Below are 17094 nucleotides of genomic sequence, written 5' to 3' on the forward strand. Positions count from 1 at the left end.
TGCAAACCTATTTTTGACTTTCCGGTTTTTACCAAACGGGACTTTACGACTTTGCGGGTTTTTTCACGGTTCATGCAAACGCGAGAAGCCACTGACTGAATGTCACTGAGTGACAAGGCTAAGGCATTTCTACACTTTTGTACTTTTTTCTAACGACGACCACTCACAACGTTAGCATTGACAACTAAGAAAAAACCTTTGATTTAAAATTTGTACACGTGGAACTCTTTAATGGCACTTTCGTCATTTTCTTTTTTTGGTGGAATGGCACTATCGTCTAAGTAAATATTCAATTCTCCACATTTGCTCAGGATCTAACGATTAGCAATTCTCCACGCGGATAATTTAAATATGTAGAATGCGCAGTGCTTCTACAGGATTGAAGATGCTAGGCGCACCACCATGCTCCTTTGCCCGATTACCGTGATTATGATTGGTAGGACGGCAATGAAGCGTGGTGCTTTCCTATCCAAAATCCTATCTTTGTGTTACGTGGTTTTGGTTTTGAAATGTCGAAATTAACGGAAGAGAGATTGGAGTTTTGTTTTACCGAAGTTGGTATATGATGGCGATGTTATGCTATTTACCATTCTCCAAAGGAATCTTTGATTCTCTGCTCTTTACTAACGTGTTGTTTGGCAAGTATGCTTTTAGAAAATTTTTTGATAATCCATATGGACAAAAATGGACAAAAGACAAAAGAGGCTATTTATCACATGAAAAGGCTAAAAATTTTTAAAATTTGTCATTTTTCGGTATTTTTTAAATTCCACTATGATATAGAAAAGATATGATAGCTGATTTTTTTTTTAACCAATCAACTGTTGTCATAAATGTGATAGTTAGTGTTATTTATCAAAATTCATGAGTGGTTTTTGATTGATTAAAATTTTTCGATACCTTATCTTTCCTGTATCATAGATTTTCCCTATTTTAAAAGATACAACTTAAAAATTAAATTGTCTTTTTTTTTTTATTTTTATTTTCTGCTTATTTGATGCTCCGTTTTCTTTTACAAAGAGAATACTAAAATAAGCGCTTTTGTTCCGTTCACTGTTTTTCGCTTGAAAGCGTTCTCTTCTCCACTTAAAATGCCGATGAATTCAGACACCAAACCTTTCATTTGAATATTAGCCATCTTCACTTTTCCTTGACAAAATAAATTGTAATCACAAAGCATTCAAAAGATCACTAGATTTCAAACGTTCGAGGCTATTAAGAGAGCATGGAGTTCATCAAACAGGAGGTTCTAGTATACCTAGCTATAATTGTCTCTCAGAACACAGCATTAAGGGCCTGCTTGGCAGGGATTCTGTCTTGATTGAGCTGCATTGACTCAGTCATTTCAAAGAAGTTACTTAAGATGGCTTATTTTCGACTTTTTAGGGTTTAATATCAATAAAAGTAATATATTTAAAAAAAAAAAAATTCAAAAATAGATTAATTTTTTAAAATTAATATCAATAAAGGACAAAAACACTATTCATCTTCATTCTTCTTGCCATTTGTTCACCAGAGCCGTTGTCCGCCGCCGCCTGCCTCCGCCTCCAGCAACGTTGCCGGAGGCAGAGGTGGCAGCGACGGCACTGGTGGTCATTTCTCTGCCCGCTGCCACTGCCACCTCTGTCTCCACCCATCTCCGGTAACGTTGTTGGAGGCGGAGGTGGGCGGCGTTGGACAGAGAAACCACCAGCGTCGTCACCGCCACCTCTGCCTCCAGTCATCTCCGTCAATGTTGCTGGAGGTGGAGGTGGAGGCGGTGGCGGGCGACAACGAACGGCGATGACGGGTGGTGGTGGCAGCGGCTCTGGTGAACAAATGGCAAGAAGAAGAAGATGAATATTGTTTTTCCCTTTTACTGATATTACTTTTAAAAAATTAACCTATTTTTTAAATTTTTAAAAAGTTACTTTTATTGATATTAAACCCCAAAAGTTGCCCTTATATGCTATTACCCCATTTTTTTTATCAAGTATGACTTTACCTCTTTCAAGGTTTCTCGGCTCATGTAATGCCACAAATTGGCACTTGAAAATCCTCCCCTTTGGACACCAAGAGTTGGGAAATCAACAATCTCAAATAGACTTGATATTTGAACCATCGTTAATCCAGATGGTTGGATCATTCGGTTCAGGAACTGTCTAAGCAACTGATTCCATTTCGTCCTTAATCCGGTCCTTGACCAAAACTGTTGACCTAGATGATCGAAGTCTTCAACTCGGCTGCATTTGGCATTCTGTATTTTAAGGACTTATCTCATTTTTTGCAGCTAAAAGGAGATAAATTCTTAAAATAAAGACTGCCAAATGCAGCCTTAGATGACTAAGATTAATTAATTGGTTTTAAGAGATTTTCCTGACTTTTAGGTTAACTTGGTACATGATTCCAAATTTAAATACCGATACATAACAATTGATATGTATTGATTTGGAGGCTACTCATGAAATTTGGATTTGTTCCTCACAAATTATGCCTCACACCAATTTTACAGCGCATTGCAGTTGTAATATCATTTCATAAATAGTAAATAACATCAAGAATGAGAGCTGTTCTATTCAATGAACGGCTGCGATGCATTGTGAGGTCGAGGTCGGTGTGAGACAAGCATAAGGAGAAATCCGATCTCAGGTGGAATTAGTACTCAATTCCATTCCACCTCTATCCACCTTATCAACCAATATGATAATTGTATCAGTTTGTAATGGGCTTATATCTAGCATCATAAACGATATTGTGAATGTATCAACATATACGGCTATACCTTATAGGTTACAAGCATATCGACAAATACACAAGGAGTGATCACGGGCCAGACCAGCCCAAGTATATCGTTTATGATGCTAGAAACACATGTTACCGGAAAAATGATATTATCTTATTAACCCTTAGTGCTGATTGGTCTAATTGATAGAAGTTTTTATAGTACCATACTTCTCTGGCTTCATAGATACATGCTATTCCCCTCATTTAATAGGGGTACAACTTGGGTTGGACTAAGGTGGAGTTTGAGAGTGCTTATTCTAATAAGTATCGATGAGAGTTCGATGAAGAAAAATTATTTCAAATAGGGGTTGTACAGGTATTTTCAAAATGACGTGGTAGGTCAACATATGCCATTAGAGAAATAAGCACTTAAAAATAAATTCGAAATCAGAGTTTTTCAAATAAGTGCTTATTATTCAGGCTTATTTACAAAACACAAATATTCTTAATTTTTTTTTTTAATTACAAATTTGAAGAGGGAAATGCCCACTTCTCCCCTTGAAAAATAGGATCAGTTGGGCTGTTGGAAGCGTTTTGGACATGGCACGTTACCATCGGAGTGAGTACTTTTCCAAAAACGTTCAGAAAGCCGAAGTTTTCTTTTTTGAAAATATGGCCATGCACACTTACACATGGTCTGAATTTCCTGTTGATCAATTGCGTTGGGACATGTAGAATACAGCCAGCCACACCATTGAAGGTGTGCCCCTATTTTTAAACCAATTTATTGATGAATGTTGATGGATAGGAGTGACGTGTGGTTAAAATCGCTTTTAAAGGTGCCCAGAGCATTCAACTAACACACAATGCCAAACATCCAAAAAGGTGGTGTTTAAATATCTTAAAAATGTGTAAAAGAAGTAAGGTTGCATGTATGAGTGGGTTTTGCTCATACTATATCTTTTCTGCATCATAAATTTTCCACCTTATAAAATGCGCCTAAACCTCCCTGACCTTTCCGGTCCAAAGAGCTCCCATTATGGGATGACATCATTGCATAAATACCTCCATTCCGTTTGCAATCCAACAACATTAATTGCATTTACACATGCATGATATTATGTCTGGGTGAAGAGTTGGGATCTGGTCCAATACAGGATTCCAACACAGTCCCAACAGGGTTGGATTTCCTCCTCACAGAAACCTATTTACATCCACCTCACACCATGTTACAGCCATACATCGGAAACATCAGTGTTTTTAAAATCATACCGGACTGGACGGTTGGATTGGAAATCAATTATTTGACCAATTCCATTTTACCCCAGAACCCATTTTTGGTTAAAAAATATTAATTTGGTCAGCCAATCATTGACTTACAAAATTGAACCATCAACCGGGACAATAATTTTTGCCTTTTTATCTATTTATTTTTATTTTTGACCTAAACAGTTCTGATGAGATGATCAAACCATTCAACCTGATAACGAGACTCAGAATGGTTCTCTTTCCTATCCAATTTTAAAAGCCTTGAAAAACATGTCCTATGCTTATGCTTGTATATTGTCATTCATGTGGAGATGCTCCTAATGCACAACTTCAAGGACTGAGAGCAGGAAATCCGGATACACCTCTATAAAACTGCAAGTCTGCAATTGCTGTTGGAAGTAAATCCAGAATCCCTCTAGAATACCCACCTACAATGGATTCTGATTGCCCGCATTCAGCCCAACCACCAAAGATATCTTGGCTCTCATGTTCTTGTATGTATTTATATTGTATATATTTGTATTTGTACTGTTTTTAAACTAAGCTCAGGAACATCTCCCACACCTGTAAATTTTTAATTATGGGACATGTTTCCAATGCATAGCTGCAAGCTTATGATATTGATGTGAGGACCCTTTTGTGAGAAGGAAATCTAAATTCATATATATGGAGATGTTCCTGACTGCAATGTGCTGTAAGATTGGCCTCAAGAGCGCTCTGTGAGGAGCAAATTTAATTTTGAAGGAATGTCTCTAAATTGATAGTCTTTCCTGCTTTTTTTTTTTTTATTCTCTAGAATTTATATTTAAGGACAAGGCACCTCTAATGTCCCTGCTAACGACTAGTGACTCAATTGCAGGTATTCATTCGTAGTTATTGATGTAGCGCGATCCGGTTGTTCTCTCATGTCAGATGACTTGGATGTCGATTCGGAAGATTCCTTGTTAGGGCTGAGCTATGTCGGGCCAAGCTGATAGTGTTCTGCAAGAGAGAATGTTAGAGTAACCGACTTATCTTTACTTGGGGTGGGCACTCTGATGCTTAATCTAAGAGTGTTTGAGAGTTCTTTGAGAGAATGAGAGAGCTTGAGAGTATGTAATTGTGTGTACCTTCACAAGTAAAAATGAGTGTCTTATATAGGTATTGATGGTTAGAGTCATCTTACAACGTGTCTCTTCTTCTCGCGGAACCATTTCTGCTTAGTTGGGCGTATTAGTATGTTGGTTACGAGATCTTTGTGGAGATTGCAGTTAGCCCGAAGAACTTTGAGGCGTGCTATGCGGTAGGCCGGTCAAACGGTTGAGGTATTAATGTTTGTAGACCTCGGGATGGTAATGCATTGTCAGGACAAGTCAGCGGGCTCACCTTGCAGGTCACTATTGATTCCTACAGCTCGGCCAGCCTTTGAGACAAGTCGTCGCTAGTCAGGGGACCTGACAATTCAGTCTAGCCGAGGTGGAGGTCGATCTGGGTGAGGTGCCTTGGGCTACCTTGCCGAGCTGGTTTGCTTGTCCGGCGTCGATGTGTTAGTTGAAGGCCATGTGTCACGAGGCTATTTGGAGGACCAAATTACCCCTCATCAGTTATGTTTCAGAAATAGGACAAGTGAGAAACCCATTAGAATGATAAGAAAACATGATTTGTAGATGGGAGATGTTTCCAATGCATGATGGGATGTGCCTCTGAGGTGCCTTGTGTGATTAGTAGATCCCAGTTCCTAGCCAGCAAAAAAAGAATAGCTCACTTTGGAAGGAGTACAAATACAAATATGTAGGGTGCAAAACTTTATTTTTATATTATTTTATATATATTTGCATTGTACATATTTGTATTTGTATTTGATATATATATATGTATATATATATTACTCTTGGCCAAAAAAACTACCCTATCATTTCTAACCGTGACAGTTTCATTACCCTCCTTTATGTTAATAGTACTGTCCTCTCTTGAGCCTTGTTACATTCTTGTAGATGGAAATGGGTAAAATTATCAAAATACCCAACTTAAACTTTGTCTGTTTGAATGGTAAATTTTCCCTTTCTTATTAAATTGATCTTAAAATTCATAAAATTTGTGTTTGTTCTACAATTTCTATATATTTTATTGAATTATATAGATTTTTTTTGTTTTTAATGAATTTTATGTATTTCCTACATTTTCTACTTTTTATTAAAATATCTTTTTGAATTCTTATCATTTTATTTGTTTTTTGCACATTTTGCCTTTTCTTACTTGAAATATATACTTTTTGAAAATTTTATCATTTATGTTTTGTTTTTCATGCAACTCTGATGTTTTGATTGAAATATATTTAAAAAAAAAGTATCATTTTTATGTTTTTTAAATTTTATATTTTTCTGAATATAACTTTTAAATTTTTATCAATTTTTGTGTTTTAAGAAAAATATTGAGTATAATGAATATATGGGAATTTGGATTAATTGAACGTGAGCAATGGAACTAATGACAAAGTTTCATACTAATGAGCCCCACTATAAAAAATGCGGCCTCCATGTCTGGCATAAAACCTTACCATTGATTCCACAACGTATTAAACAGCTAAATCATTCAACTAAACCTTCCTCGATATATGGATGAAAGCGGGTGGATTGAAGTGAGTGAGGGTTAAGGTGGATTATAACCCACTATTCAAAAAAATATTGATGACTAGTGTTGTCGATATATTTTTTTAGTGTAAAACCACATGATTAATGTTTTCTTCTCGGAACAATTTTGATATTTAAAAATGTTGAGACAATGTCTAAAGTTGAATTAATGAAATAGGAATGTAGATGCAAATTTCAGAAGTTCACATCTGTGCACCCCATGAGCGCCCTAGATACACATCTCAGCGTGTATTGGAAATATCTCCGAAGTTATTCGGATGTACAGTGGGGCGCGATGTGTGGGACGCCAATCTCATCTCAAATTTCAGGAGAGGGCAGTGTCAGTGTGTGAAGGGTACTGAACCGCAACCGTGAGAACTGAGAAGGGGGAGGTGGGGAAGTTTCAGCAATTTACCGAAAAACAAAAAACAGCCTTCACATGTCCGACTGGTTACTATTATCACAAGTATCAGCTGTCGCCAAATAGAGAGTGTGATGTCAAAAGATCCCGATTCTATAACGGCCGTTAGTCGGTTTCCATTTGTGATTTGCCAATCTTCCTTATCCTCTTCCGTTAAATCGAAGAGATAGTGGATTCTTTATTTCTTTTTTCTATTATTTGTTATAGAGGTGGATATTGGGAATTTCCAATTCCTGATTTCCATACAGCTATCAGCATGGTAGACAGCGAATAGCAGAGGAGACCCTCCTTCCCATCATGTGTTCGCAGTTTTGGAACCATAGTTGAACCCAAAAGGATGCAAAATCAAAACGAATTCCTTTTGTTTTTAAGATTCGTTCTCACTAATCCTACAGATTTTTAGATTCGCTCTCTCTCCAGAAAGAACAGCAAAGGAAAACCTTTTCAGGTTTTCTGCTCTCTCTCTCTCTCTCTCTGATAGATAAGTAAAGCACAAACCAGAAGATGAGTACCATCCTGGGTTCATGTGTTCAAACCTGTTCCATGTTTAACCATACAGGAAGATCCAGACCCACAACCTTCTGCACGTTTAATCCCCTGAGAAGGATGCCCACCTATTTCTTACCTGGAAGGAGAAGACGAGGGATATCTTCTTACGTCTCTATCTCTGCCGTGCATACCGCAAAGGAGGAGACTGAAGAAGAAGCCCAAGAGGCCACCTTCAATTTCAAGGCTTACTTGCTTCAAAAGGCAAATTCCGTGAATAAAGCCCTCGACAAGGCTGTTTCCCTCAAAGACCCCATCAAGATCCACGAAGCCATGCGCTACTCCCTTCTCGCCGGCGGCAAGCGTGTACGTCCGATTCTCTGCATTGCCGCATGTGAGCTTGTCGGCGGCCTGGAATCGATGGCCATGCCATCAGCATGCGCTGTGGAGATGATTCACACCATGTCTCTGATTCACGATGATCTCCCCTGTATGGATAATGACGATCTCCGACGTGGGAAGCCAACGAACCACAAGGTCTTCGGCGAGGATGTGGCGATCCTAGCCGGAGATGCTCTTCTGGCCTTCGCATTCGAGCACATCGCCACGGCAACCATTGGGGTTCCGCCTTCAAAGATCATTCGTGTGGTCGGGGAACTGGCGAGAGTGATTGGGTCAGAGGGACTGGTTGCTGGGCAGGTTGTTGATATCGGGTCTACTGGATTGTCTGATGTCGGCTTGGAAGAGCTTGAGTTCATCCATCTTCACAAGACCGCGGCGCTGCTGGAAGGATCTGTCGTTATTGGGGCAATTGCGGGAGGTGGATCGGATGAGCAAATCGAAAAGCTGAGGAAGTTCGCGAGGTGCATCGGCTTGCTGTTTCAGGTGGTCGACGATATCCTCGATGTCACGAAGTCATCTCAGGAATTAGGGAAGACGGCTGGGAAAGATCTGTTGGCCGACAAGACTACTTATCCGAAGTTGATGGGTCTCGAGAAATCGAGAGAATTCGCGGAAGAGCTGAGGAAGGAGGCCCTGGATCAGCTCTCCGAGTTTGATCCAAATAAGGCAGCTCCATTGATATCTTTGACGAATTACATTGCTTTTAGGCAGAACTGATAATTTTCTCTTCATGAATTTTTAGTTTAGGGAGGACTGGAAGAGCAAGAAGCAATATTTATGCTGTAGCATGGAAAGAAAAAAAGAATCCTTCTTCGTGTTCTAGATTTCTGGTGATAATGTCTGTAAAACTGTTATTTCAATTGGATTCTGCTGTACTGCTCAAATTAAAGTATGGTTATACATGAATATCTGTAACTCAAGTTGGTTGCCATCGCAAAGACCAGTTCATTAAATAAAAAAAGAAAAGAAAAGAAAAGAAAGAACATTAGAGATCAATTCTGTAGCCAAAGGTCACTCGAGGACAACTCCCTTGCAAGCACAGAAATCTCAAATGGCTGGAGCATGTTCTCTGGTCTTCAATGCCTGTCATTTCTTAGAAAAATTTTTTGATGTTACATTTTGGAGCAGATTCTGTTAGTTGTATGTATATGTGGGAGAATAAGTGAAGTTTCTTGACCTAGTTTTTGCTTTCCCATTTGTTTCTGTTGAGTGATTTTAGATGTACCATTGACTTATTTCTTTTTTGCTTGCCAATAGCTTTGGTTCATTTCATGGGTAGACAAGAGTAGCCATAGTTCAAGCTGGGGAAATGACTAAGCTGCTTCAATTTGAGATTGTTATCAGCTTCCCAACGTTTATAATTGCAGAATGTGTCCTCATATACTTGGAATTAGATTTGATCTGCGCTATAGTTGGTTAGACTTCGCTGCAATCCCTTTCTTATAGGAACAGTTCTGTCATCGTAATTCCAATTTTGTTTCACTTTAATGGCTGTTTTTGGTTTGATAAAAAAAAAAAGAGAGAGAAACAGAAAATGGGAGAAAGTTTAAAATGCAATGGTTGAACTTTTCCTTCCTGTTAGTGGCATTGTGATTTTTAATTTTTGGAAAGTGAGTTTTGGGAATCTCATCACTTACTGAATGTTGACACCAATGATGATCAGAAATACTTTAGCGATGTCCATTTGATCCAAACAAGTCCAAGATTCAAGAAATTGTTAAGTTAAAGCTTAAAAGGAATAGATTCTTTTTGGGGCAATGACTAGGGGGAAGTAGCATCTCCTTCAATTGCTTAAAGAGAATCCAGGGGACCAAATGCCATCGATAATATGAACGGGCTTGATTTCATGATATTTGGCTCTGGAGACTCTATTAGAACTGGAATAACCCTTGAGCCTTGATGCTTACAAGTTAGAAATTGGAGCGGCTGCTCATGTGAACTTATACCCCTGTTCATGCTATCGGGTGTATTGATGCTTTAAACGATGTGTAAAAAAGAAGAAAAGATCCATGGGTAATTTCACCATCAGATTCAATGAGACTGATAATTGACACCACTTTTATAGCAGAACTACAAAACTGGTACAACTGAAAATAAGTCATTGGTCTTAAGGCTGCATTTGGCATTCCTTATTTTAACGACTTATCTTGTTTTTGCAGTTAAAATACTTCTATGAACACTGAGTTTTTAACTACAATTAAAGTGAAACTGGAATGCCAAATGCAGCCATAATAAATGGGTATAAAAAGCAGTCACAGAAACCATGCTCATCAAAGTTTTGAATTTGTTTTCCTTTGGGTATATTCTCATTCTCCATGTGGTTAGTTTAATCATAGACCATCTCATGACATGCTTACATATGGAAGTTAGGGCAACATGAACAATTAAAGTGAAACTGGATTACTCTTTCAGAGCAAGAGAAGAGACCTCACAATTTCGGAATGTTTTACCTTCGGTGCAAACACCCGAAAGTATGCATTATGGTTTTGGTGCAGGAGAAATGAGCTTATGTTAAATGAGACCGATCTAGACATCTAGTATGCATTCTTGTTAGTGCAGTAGTAATCACAGAGTAATGTCATTCATTAGCAGGATGGAGCATCCTTTATAACAGTACTACAGAAAAAATTAAGGATAATTCATCATCTGAATGGGCGAGACAGAAATAAGTCTCATTTTGCAATTAAGTGTCAGTTTGGAAGGAGTATAAATACAAAGATGTACAGAACAAATCACTGTTTTCAAAACTGGATCGGACCGGAAAAATCAGGAATTGGTCACTTGACGGGTTTCGTTTTCCTCCAAAATCGTTGATTTTGGTCAGCAAACCGCTGAACCGGCCGGTTAACCGTTCAAATCGATAACCGGTTCGTTTTTTAAAAACCATGGTACAAATACATACAAAATACAAGGTTTTGCACTCTACATATTTGTATTTGTACTATTTTATATGTATTTTATATTTGTACTCCATCCAAACTGAGTATGAAGTTCAGCTATATAACATGCTAAGGGGGCATTCAACAACATGATTTTTTTTTTGTTGTCAGTTCCAAAAACAAATCAAAACCATTTTATCTAGAAACAGATTTGATATAACCGTTTCTGGTCACGTACGATTTTTTGTGATGTATAAAAATTTTTTGGCTAAGTACCTCGTTATTTGATCCAGTGGTGACGTGCCTTGGTGGCGAACTCCCTGGGGAAGAACTTCTTGGTGACGAACTGCTTGGTGGCGAACTGCCCGGTGGCGAGCTCCCTGGTGGAGAGCTACTTGGTGACGAACTGCCGGGTGGCGAACTGCCTGGGAGTGAACTCCCTGGTGGCGAACTGCCTGGTGGTGCTCCTTGGTGGCGAACTGCCTGGGGGCGAACTGCCTGGTGGCGAACTCCCTGGTGGCGAACTGCCTGGGGGCGAACTGCCTAGTGGCGAAATCCTTGGTGGCGAACTGCCTGGTGGTGAGCTCCCTGGTGGCAAACTGCCTAGTGGCGAACTGCCTGGTGGTGAACTCCCTGGTGGCAAACTGCTTGGTGGCGAACTACCTGGTGGTGAACTCCCTCGTTATTTGACTTGCTCTTAGGCGGCCTGCAACTCAGAGAATGGTGGAGCTCCCTGGTGCAGCGCAACCCGACTACCCTCTGCGTGAAGTGATTTCCTCTCCTTTGTAGGCGACGGGAGATGAGGGACCTGCAAGAACTGAATCAGAGGACCCGGGGGTATTTTCCCGACGGGGGCTCTCTGATGCCTAAGTTAGCATTCTGATTACAGAGAGCTTGGAGAGAAGTGAGAGAGCTAGAGGGCAGGGGTTACCATCCCATTTCCCCTCCCCCTCCCCTTTGGGGGGTGAGGTCTTTATATACTGGAGTCCTCGCGGGTTAGGTGGGTGAAAAACCTCCAAATGGTAGGACTCGTCACATCTCGTCAGAACCGGGGTGCAGTGGTGAACTCCTCGAGGTCGTCAGGCTGGTGCTTGTGTCAGGCGGCCAGGTCGGCGCCTGGGCCAGGTTGTCAGGGTGGTGCCTGCGTCAGTCGGCGGGTCGGTGTCTGGGCCAGGTTGTCAGGTCGACGCTTGTGTTAGTTGGCGGGTCGGTGTCCAGGCCAGGTTGTCAGGCAGGAGATCTTCCTGCGATACGCCAAACTACTCCTGTACCGAGCTACCTTACAAGGGGCGAGCTTCCCAGAGGAGCTATGCAGAGTTGTTTGTGGTGAGCTCTGCCGAGCTGCCTGGCTCCTTGGTGGCGAGCTCCTTGGAGAGCAGCCTAGCTCCTTGGTGAGCTACCGAGCTCCTTGGTGGGCTACCAAGCTCGCGGGGTAAGCCGCTATGGTTCATCGATGGGCATCTTATGGGCGGCTAGGTCGGCCAGGTCAGATCATGCGCTAGGCCGATCCAGGTCGGCTAGGTCGCACAGGCCGCGCAGGCCGCGCCAGGTCGTGCACAGGCCGCCTGTAGCCCATGTGAAGGTCGCGCCAGGCTGGCCATATCGGTGCCTGGGTGGGATACCAACTTGGTAAGTTGTTACCTGGGTGTTTACCTAGTTGTCACGAGGTTCTACATGTCGCAATTTCAGTGGAGGGCCAAATCTGCCCTCATCAAGATTGTTTCTTAAAAAAGATATTCTTGGTCATGTGTGTGTTTTTTGTTTTCAAAACTGAAACCAAAAGCATATTTGAAAGGAGTACAAAATCAACTTCTATTTCGCATTGAAAACAAAGAAAAAAGAGTTTAAGAACATGTTAGTGTATTTTCTGATGGTTCAATTTGGATGGAGTACAAATACAAAGATGCACGATACAAATACATACAAAATACAAGGTCTTACGCTCTATATATTTGTATTTGTATTCCTTCCAAACTGACCTGATGTAACAATTTCAAAAACAAATAAAAACAAAAGACATTCATGTTGTAGAACGCCCCTTGGATGAACAGAACATTGGTGGGACGTGGCATTTTATTCACCCAGCGTGATTGGAAGCTTGGAAGGTGAGCTAATGAACTGTCCCATAAATGAGAAATTTGCTGCAAGTGTGGTCGCATTCAATCCCTAGAACGGTGAACACACTAATTTTTTAAATAAATAAAAAAATTAGGCACTGCGTTGATAGACTTCTTCTTCGGCAAAAGCATGTCTGTTTGTACTTTCGATGATGGTTTTGGAGTCTAAGGCCGGTGACGGTAATCTCAGTCTAGCAGAAGCAAGTGGAAATAGTGTTGATTGCACGAAAACGATGATTTCATGCTTTTGGATTTTTTCATACTTTATGAAAACAGAAAGTATAAAATACACAACACAAATGTCATATCGTATTTTTCATACTTGTATACTTTCAGAAGTACAAATAGTTTATAAAAGTCTATCCAAAGCCCAGTTGATGTAATGCCTTGGATTTACTTCAAAGGCTAATGTCTTTGTACACGGGATCCTGTATGTTGCTTGAACACTCGGAATCGGATCGTTTATGTTTAGGGAATATCGCATCAAATCAGCAAATTTTATGTTCACATCTGCGCCCCCACAGCACATCTGCACCTTGTATTAGAAACATCTACTGAGTACTATAATAGTATGGGAGATGATGAGAAACAGAGCAAGAATCATCTTAACCATCCAATCCAAATATTTAATTACACGCAGCATTCTTTGGTCGTCTAAAACTACAGAGGCTTATAGACACTAGTCCAAAGTCTGAATAAAACCGGATCATGATATGATTATGATTTGAATTGAATTGATTGGGATTTCTCCTCTATCGTATTTTTTGGACCGGATTGGATTGAAAAATGGATCTGTTTCAAATTCGGATCAGATTCAAATCACCTCCAATTTGATCCATGTGTGTATACCCCCCATTTTGTTTAAAATATATATATATATATATGACAAAAATGAATGAAAAAAAATCATGTGTTTTTTTCTTTGTATAGACTGTTTTGTTTTTCTTTTCTTATTAATAATTAAATTGGACCGGATCAAATTCTGATAGCTGATATCCTTAGCAAATTTGAATTCAAATTAATCTTTTGAAGATCCATTGGTCATTAAATATTGGATTTACATTATCAAATTGGATTCAGATAATACCTTGAGTTGAATCCCATCAAGGCCCATAGTCTTGCGATGAACTTGAAGGATTCCCCAATCATCATTAGGGCGAATTGAAGTTGGTCATCTCCTATCTGCAGCAAGCTATTCAACCCCTGTGGAGACCTAGGAATATCATTTTAAGTTGCTTGGAACTTACAGATACGTTTGAGAGGAGTGGGTGTAAGCTTTCAGCATGTGTCTCGTCTCGTGAAACAAATCAAACAAGTAATATTTTTTATTTGCTTTTTGTTGATCTATGTAACAATATTCCATGGTCTTTACCCTATATCTATTTCTTTGATTTTTGTGGATGTGCTAGGGGTGTAAGCGAGTCAAGTCCACTTGAGAGTTATTCAAGCTTAACTTGCTAAATACTCAAACTTGGTTTGAAGATTACATAATTCAGTTGAGCTTGACTTGAGTCAAATAGTTAGTCGAACCCACTTCAAGCTTTGTAAAACTCAGTTAGAGTAGCTTGAGAGCCTAATCAAGCTTCTAATAAAATATAATTTTTCAATATTTTTATTTATAATATAAATAACTATTATTTTTTTTATTACTTGTATTTGTAATATGAATGAATAAATTTAGAATCAAATTTTATAATATATAATATTTTAAATATTAATAGACTTAAAAAGTAAAATAAAATGACTTAAAGTAAGCATTCAATAAATATTTTGAATGTCGCCCTAATAACATACAAACACACCTAAACTTTAAACAAAAATCAGTTGAAGTGATGTCCTATTTTTCTTTGTTAGGGAAACAGAAAAGAAACCGAAACAGGCTACACAATATCTGGGGGTAACCCTCCCCCACAAATCAACAAAAAACAAATAAAAGCCAAAATCCTTTTGCTATGAACAAAATTATTACTATCTTCCACATGACCAACGCTTGCCGTTTGGTTTGCTTATCTGAAAATTTGGGAACATTGAACGTTAAGCCTCCATATTTCACATAATAAAGAATCACACTCCTCAATGATGCACTTTATGCTCCACGGCGCCACATCCTTATGAGGAGGAAGTCGATCAATCACCAACTTTGAATCCACTTCAATGATATGATGATAAAAGGTACAGCAATGTCAAGGATCGCCTAAGCCTCAGCAACATTAATACAACAACACTGGCCCACTTATTTACTTCTAATGGGCAGGACCAGGATCTCCCCCTTTTCGTTTCTCACGACACACACACCCAACCACTGTCCAACCATTAATTTTCCTTGATGCATCAAAATATACTTTAACAAAGGAATATCATTGGGGGCCATCCATCGAACCCAAATGCTCTGGGTTTTCATATCATTTTTTGTTGGGAGTTATGGGATTCATAAATTCGTTCCATTTATCCCTGGCTTTGCTGAACAGCACAGCAGGAGGAAGAATGGTATTCTTAAGCACATTTCCATTTCTGTTCAACGGTATTAGGGTTAAAATCACTAATTGGTAGCACATTATATTCAATTTTATTGTAAAATTTTCTTCAGGATCAGAATGCCAAACCATCGAGTCCTCTTTATCTTTAGATGGAATAACAATCATTCTTGTTTTATTCATTCCATGTTTTCTCTGTATCATCTATATCTCTAAATTTCTCATTTGAATTTGTGATATCCCTCCTTTCAGTTGAATTAGCTATGGAGTGGCTATCAATCCAATTATCCCTCCAAAGGCTTCCCAGGAGTCAATATTTCGTAAAAGTTTTAGGGTTTAGTTTGAATATCCAACCTAGTTTTGCTTGGCAAGCAGCATACATCCATTCACCTTTTTTAATATCCCACCCGCCATTGGATTTCAATCTACAAATGCTTCTCCATCCTATCAAATGAATAGGATGTAATGTCTTGAATTTATTAAAATGCCAACATGTTTATATTCAATAGTCACGCGCTTTTGAGTAAAGGGATAAACAAATTTCTAAAATATTAGGCAGGATTGGCAATTTTGACCCTAACCCATCTGATTTATCCATTCCCACCCATTTGATTAGTGGGTTAAGATGGATCAAATTACCTCAAATGACCCATTAGCGTCAAGTGAAAACGGGTTGGATCAGGGTGAGTTAGCGTGGTTACCATACTTCTTGTTTAGGCCTTAGGGTTTGAAAATCAGAAAATCGAACAGAACCCTCTCCCTCCCCGCTCCACCTCCACCCTCTCTCACTCCACTCCTCTCCCTCCATCTCTCCGTCTCCATCCCTTCTCTGGTAAGTAGAGATGTCTCCAACCATGCATTTATATTCGCAATGGGCGTCCGCCGTTGACTTCGGCTAACGAGTTACAGATCAAGTTGTAGATCTTCAAGTTGCAAATAGCTAATCTAGTTGCAAATCTGCAATCTCTAGATGCTTCTCTTGGATCTAACGAGAGTGACAGGTTCACTTCCTCCGCTACTTTGAAAAGCTTTTAATGGCCTTGATAATAGATTCAAGATCTAAATTAATTTCCAGATCCACAACTATTGCGTGGTCATTGTCATTGTATCGTTTGACACATGTTCTTCAAGTCGGAGAAGAACCAAAAAAGCGAAAATACTCCTCTTCATCTTCTTCCCAAGTTTCAGTTCTCTGAATTAATTTAATGACAAGAACCACGATATGAATGATGAGATTTCGATTCTTATCTAATTATCTAGTTATCTTACAAATTAATTATATCTTCTATTTTTAATAAATTTTCTTGGATTTTAATCTTTCTCTGTATAAATGTTGATATACCCCAATTTAATGGTGGAGCCAACACCATGAGACATCCTACGAGTCATAAGATCAACTAAGCTGTAATCTGGTATTTTTATATATTGGTAATGAACTACAAATTTATGTGGGAGATCAAAGATTCAAGCTCCAAAATTTTCTACATAATGTCTTACAACAATGGGTTTTCACCTTACACGTTCAAAAGGCAACCTCCCAATTTTGCATTTTCTACATTTTTCTACAAAATGTATGTATTTTTTGTAATTTTTTCCAATTTGCACTTTTTATAATTTTCTACAATGCTCTAATTTTTGCATTTAATCATTTTCTCAAGAATTTTCCATTTTCTTATTTTTGGTTGAAATATATTTTTGGATTTTTTATCATTCAATGTATTTTCTATGATTTTT

The 17094-nt window shown here is 38.9% G+C and overlaps 1 protein-coding gene across 1 annotated transcript; it reads left to right on the forward strand.

Annotated features, from left to right (window-relative positions):
- Positions 1 to 6936: 6936 nt before the first annotated feature.
- LOC104595767 (geranylgeranyl pyrophosphate synthase, chloroplastic-like) lies at positions 6937 to 8870 on the forward strand. The gene has a single exon (XM_010256649.3). The coding sequence runs from the start codon at positions 7507 to 7509 to the stop codon at positions 8605 to 8607; it is 1101 nt and encodes a 366-aa protein (XP_010254951.1). The 5' UTR covers positions 6937 to 7506; the 3' UTR covers positions 8608 to 8870.
- Positions 8871 to 17094: the final 8224 nt, after the last annotated feature.

This window comes from Nelumbo nucifera, chromosome 5 (assembly GCF_055504915.1).
Source record: "Nelumbo nucifera cultivar China Antique chromosome 5, China Antique-T2T, whole genome shotgun sequence".
Taxonomy (NCBI): domain Eukaryota; kingdom Viridiplantae; phylum Streptophyta; class Magnoliopsida; order Proteales; family Nelumbonaceae; genus Nelumbo; species Nelumbo nucifera.